Source organism: Grus americana, chromosome 22 (assembly GCF_028858705.1).
Source record: "Grus americana isolate bGruAme1 chromosome 22, bGruAme1.mat, whole genome shotgun sequence".
Taxonomy (NCBI): Eukaryota; Metazoa; Chordata; class Aves; order Gruiformes; family Gruidae; genus Grus; species Grus americana.
Window position 1 is genome coordinate 7,449,529 of NC_072873.1, and position 5,948 is coordinate 7,455,476.

The 5,948-nt window shown below is 51.2% G+C and overlaps 1 protein-coding gene across 1 annotated transcript; it reads right to left on the reverse strand.

The window, feature by feature from the left end:
- Nucleotides 1-2,964: 2,964 nt before the first annotated feature.
- Nucleotides 2,965-3,273, reverse strand: LOC129195384 (feather keratin Cos2-3-like). Its single transcript, XM_054801323.1, has one exon. It carries the CDS (start codon nt 3,271-3,273, stop codon nt 2,965-2,967), a length of 309 nt encoding a protein of 102 aa, XP_054657298.1.
- Between the last annotated feature and the right edge of the window lie 2,675 nt (nt 3,274-5,948).

The following is a 5,948-nucleotide window of genomic DNA, read 5'->3' on the forward strand; positions in this document are numbered from 1 at the left end:
ATACTGGCCTCTAGACTGCCTGAGGCCCAAAGGCAGTGCTGCATAAGCTACAATTTTCCTGCCTGCTCCGAATGAACGGAAACATCCCAGGGATGTGTTGCTGTGTCCCTCTATGCTGCCTTTGCATTTCCTGGTTATGTCATGCCCATTCCCGCACGGATGCTCCTCATGAGTGCTGGGATGAGAGGCCCCAGGATTTCCGGGACAAGCATGCCTCAGTGCTCTTCCGGCTGAACAGGAAGAGCCCCATCTGCTCCGAGCCCTGCAAACCTGACTTGTTCTGCTGAGAGCCGACATATTTTCCATGTAAGAACGATTGGGCATAAAAGGAGCCCTCAGACTCCACACTTTTTTTAATGTCTGCAAGTTCCTTTTGATGTATTGTTCTTACATAGATGTTTAGAGGAAGAAAGAAGTAGTGACCATATAGACCTTCTCTTCTAGAAATATTGACTAAAACAAAATCAGGTTGGATGGAGCTTTGAGCAGCTGATGTGATGAAAGATGTCCCTGCTCGTGGCAGAGTGTTTGGACAAGGTGGTATTTAAAGGTGCCTTCCAACCCAAACCATCCTATGATTCTAGCATTCTGTGAAAAAGAGGTATACATATATAGGAATTGATGAAGTCCTCTAAGCCGTACAAAGAAAGCTAGTTCGGTGCTAAAAAGATGATATGCTGAAGTACCAGGCATTGGCAGATAATGTGGCATATTATAAAAATATTTGGTAAGAAGCACAAGCAGAATGAGAAGCAGGAAAGTTTATGTCTTCCTCTGAATGAGAAACTACAGGTCATTAGTTGATATGGAAAAAACTCAGACCCTTGTGAGATGCTGTTGAAAGCAGTATGATCTGGCAGACTTATGTATCAGGATTGACATCAGCCTGCAATATAAGATTGTACAGAGACATGGATCAGCGTTTTCTAGATTATAGAAAGTGAGGTGGACAATGAGCGGAATGAGTGAGCTGATAAAGTGAGGGATAGCTGGATACACAGTCAGGCAGTGTAAAAATGAGTTTCTAGCTTGATAGGTCATGCACAGAAGGTCTGTGCGCTGCAGTTCCCAATTTGGACAATGCCTTTAATACCATGATTTAACTTTTGGTCAGCCCTAAAGTGGTCAGGCAGTTGGACTAGATGATCGTCGTAGGTCCCTGCCAGAAAACTATCCTGTCCTATCCCATCCCATCCCATCCCATCCTATCCTATATCTTTCTAACATAGTGCCTACTGACACCCTGTGCTTCACCAGCATTGGCAGCATAGGCAGGATGTGGCCCACATTATCCATGTAAGGTATTCTCTCAAGTCACGCTACCCTTGGTGGAGCCAAGGGACTGTGGAACTCTTGCCCGCATTCAAGAAATATTTGTGAGATTTACTGTTGCTGTCAGGTGACTTGGACATTCAGTATCCCTGACAGTCCACCAGAGCCATGGCATTGCTTATGTGTTTACTACCAGTGATCGGGTCACCATAGAGGCATGTTGTTGATTATCTGTTTTATTGCCTCAATAGAATTTGGATTATGTGTTGTCAGACTCCATTACTGTTCAGACCACACTTTCTCTTAAAGATACAGAATATGGTAGAAGGACTGCAGACACCCTGCTCATGACGCCTGGAAGCCCAGGATCCGTCACTGTGTGGGCCATGCTGTCCCACCATCTATCCCTGCCTCTAGGTTTTATAGTCATTTATAGTCATTAGTCCAAACACTTCTTCCTTATCTTCTAATATATTTTACGAGGGCATGTAGTGATAGGACAAGGGGTAAGGGCTTTAAACTGAAGGAGAGTAGATTTAGATTAGATGTTAGGAAGAAATTCTTCCCTGTGAGGGTGGTGAGGCCCTGGCACAGGTTGCCCAGAGAAGCTGTGGCTGCCCCTGGATCCCTGGCAGTGTGCAAGGGCAGGTTGGATGGGGCTTTGGGCAAGCTGGTCTAGTGGAGGGTGTCCCTGCCCATGGCAGGGGGGTTGGAACCAGTTGATCTTTAAGGTCCCTTCCAACACAAGCCTTTCTATGATTCTATGATACTCAATATTGCTGCTGTGGACTCGAAGCAGTCACTGAGAAGTGCAGGCAGAACACATGAAATAACCTGCTGAGTTAAACAGTACTGGTCCCTGTATGGACTCCGGAGAGGCACCAATTGTCACTGATCTCCATCTGGGCATTGAGCCGTTGACCACTACCCTCTGGAGGTGATCATACAACCAGTTCCTCATCCATTGAACAGTCCACCCATCAAACTCATCTCTCTGCAATTGAGACAGAGGGATGTTGTGGGGGACCGTGTCAAACGCCTGATGCCAGAATGCAGGGACTGATTGCTACAGGCTTAGGAGCAGCTGAGTATGTCTTCCTTAGCTCCAAGGAACAGTGACTGGAAGGGACCCATTATCCTCTGTCCCACCCTCCCCTTCCCCTGGCAATGATGAAAGGTCTGCTTGTGCCCGCACCTTCCCCCCCACCACCCAAGGCAATGCCTTTCTTCCTTGGAAACACGAGACAAGGACACCAGAAAAGGATTACGTGGAGGCAGAGGATGTGATGCGGAAAACTTTAATGACTCTGACGTGGGAAACAAGGTCAGTTCTAGAGGAGGCTGCCAGTGCAGGGAGAGCACCAGCAGCTGCAGAAAGTCTGTGCCCATTGCCCACGGTGGAGATCCCTCAAGGCATCCATCTGCCTGTCCTGAGAGGGGTCAGCAGATGCCTCAGGTTGGCTCCGGGGGTTTTGCGGCCCAGAAGAACAGAAGACAAGACAGAGATGGAAGAGGGTAGAAGGCCATGGAGTTAGACTTCGGCCATGTTTTCAGAGAGCCCCAGCTGCCCTCCTTTGAAGGGCAGCACTGGATGCTCAGCCTCTCTGAAATCGATGGCCAGGAGCTCTGCTCTCAGTTGACAATCTAGATCTGGATTCCTGGGGGTGCTTGTCCAAGCTGTCACCAGTGGCTTTAGCAAGGGGGGCACCTTCTGCTGCCACAGTAACGGCTGGTGATGCAGGAGAGGTCACAGCACCCAGAGTTGATGGGCACTCCGTCACGGCTGAGGATGCTGCCAACAGCAGCGGAGGTGGAGGAGCCCACAACGGTGTTCTGTGGGAAGGAGCTGAGGATGGGGCCGGGCAGGGTCACCACCACGGGGGAGGGCTCAATGACAACGGTGGAGTTCTGGCACTGCCTGACACAGGGCTCATTGCAGCTGTTGGCCAGCGGGGTCGGGCCGCAGGGCTGGCAGGGCTGGCACTGGTTGTAGCAGGACATGTCTCAAAGGTGGAGGTGAACCTGGGAGAGAGGACAGGGGGAAGCAGAGCACAGGGATAACTGAGGAAGAGCCTGCAACCCCACCAACAGGAAGCCAAGGCACCTGCTGGGTGGGGAGGTAGAGGCTGTGCAGGGGGGAACAAGGGCTTCTTTGCCTGAGCCCAGCAGGGTTCTTCAGACAGCAGCCAGGCCCAGGGATCCTCCTGCCTAGCCTATAGCCAAGAAGCTACCCCAGCCTAGCCCCAGCCTATCTCCATGACAGACCATCTCGCCTCTGCTCTCTCCCACGATCATGATCGCAGAACACTAACAGAAGACCAAGGAGCAGGTATCACCTGGGATGTCGTGGAAGGCAAGAGTCCGTCCTAGAGGAGGAGGCGGAGGAGAAAAGGGGGTTCCAACTCACCTGTTTCCCAAGGAGGAGGCGGTGATGGAAGTGGTTGAGAGAGCGACCAGCTGGTCTGGCTTTTATACTGGCCTCTAGACTGCCTGAGGCCCAAAGGCAGTGCTGCATAAGCTACAATTTTCCTGCCTGCTCCGAATGAACGGAAACATCCCAGGGATGTGTTGCTGTGTCCCTCTATGCTGCCTTTGCATTTCCTGGTTATGTCATGCCCATTCCCGCACGGATGCTCCTCATGAGTGCTGGGATGAGAGGCCCCAGGATTTCCGGGACAAGCATGCCTCAGAGTGGGCAGAAGACATGGACTAAGTGCCAGAGGGGTCCAGTGGAGGCAGGTGATGTCTGCCTGGGGCACTCTGGTGGGTTTCTTTTTTCATCCTGCTGACAGGAAGAGCCCCAGTGCTCCCAGGCCTGCAATCCTTGGCTTGTCCCCCAAGGGCTCCTGTGAGTATGTGCCCTGTGCTCCTCTTTCCTTCCCTCATGGCTCATGCCAACAGTCAGTGGCTGTGTCTTCCCGGGCAGGCAGGCTGCACTTCAGCTTTTCAACTCGCTTGTACCTTAAGCTGCCCTCAGGAGGAAGTTGCCAACCTCTTTGGGGTTGACAGCCTTGAGGGTTCATCGATTGTGGGGAGAGGCCCAAATGCCCTCCAGCTCAGTTAGACCATGTTGTCTACAACTACGTCCAGACAGGTTTTGTCTGTCTCCACAGAGGAAGACTCCATGACTTCTCTGAACAACCTGTTCCGGTGTTTGACATCCCTCACAGCAAAAAGTTTTTTCTTTGTGTTCAGATGGAATGTTATTTGGGGTTTTTTTTGCCCATTGCCTCTCATCCTGCCAGTGGGCACTACTGAGAAGAGTCTGGACACATAAACAAAACAAAAGGTCTCTGCTTCATGGTGCCCCTGGAGCAGGGGATGCACTCTGCTGTCCTTGGATGACCTGCTGCCTGGGAAGGAAGGGAAACCAGCAGTAACAATGGAAAGCTTGGGATGGCAGACTGAAGGCATCAGGGAGGAATCTGATGGGCACTTCAGCTTTTCAACTCTCTTTTACCTTAATCTGTCGTCAGGAGGAAGCTGCCAACCTCTTTGGCCTCCTCCTCTCTGTGGACGGTCTCTGTCCAGACTTAACATAAGACTTGTCTTAACAATGTTGCCTGTGCATCTGTCCTGCTTAGATTGCCCCATCCCTGCTCTGGCAGGGAGGTCCCCAGCAGTTCCTCAGTCACACTCTCAGCCCCTCGTTGTCTATGGGGACGCAGACGGGGACACAGCACTCAGGTCTCACTGGACCTCGAACCCTGGCCAACTCTTTCCATGCTGCCTCCAGGCAGCCTTGAGGGGCTGAGCTGTTTCCCAGGGTCATGACTCATGTAAAAGCTTTGAGGTTACAGGGGACAACAAATGTGGTAGCGGTGTTTCCAGGAAAGTAAGTGTCCTGGGAAAGGAAGACTGGGGGCAGCCTGGAAAGACTGACAACAGCCAACTGGACCTGTCAGGAATCACATTAGAGCAGTCAGAGCATGTGGCTGCAGCTTCTCCAGATGAAAGACTTCATTGGGCAAATGCCAAATCATTTTGCAAGGATGCTTGCTTTTAAGGAAAAGCTTTTCAGAGCCAAACCGGTGGCGGTTTCCCCTGTGTGGTGATGCCAGCTGATGCGGGAGTTCCCCTCGCCTTCCCCAGACCATGGGGCCCTGAAGCTAAGTCTCCTGCATCTCATCCAAGGCCAAAAGGCTGGGAACAGCTTTTCCCAGGCACTCCCTCTGGATGGCATCCCTTTCCTCCACCGTGTCGACTGCACCACACAGCTTGGTGTCGTTGGCAAACTTGCTGAGGGTGCACTCGATCCCACTGTCCGTGCCGTCGACAAAGATGTTAAACAGCGCCGGTCCCAGTACCGACCCCTGAGGAACGCCACTCGTCACTGATCTCCACTTGGACATTGAGCTGTTGACCACAACTCTTTGAGTGCGACCGTCCAGCCAATTCCTTGTCCACCGAGTGGTCCATCTGTGGAATCCATGTCTCTCCAATTTAGAGACAAGGATGTCATGTGGGATAGTGTCAAATGCTTTGCACACGTCCAGGTAGATGACATCTGTCACTCAGATCGATCCCTCAGTGCCTCAAAATTGGTCTTCCCTCTGTTTGTTGCATTTAGAGCAGTGCCTTTAACTTCTAAATTACACTTTTCTCTAGACTGCAAGAAGCTGATATTATTATAAAGCTCTAGGTGTGCATATGCTGTTTTGAAGCAAGCTACGGAA

Coding starts and splice junctions, on each gene's coding strand:
- LOC129195384 (XM_054801323.1), bottom strand. CDS start 3,273: ATGTCCTGCTACAACCAGTGCCAGCCCTGCCAGCCCTGCGGCCCGACC.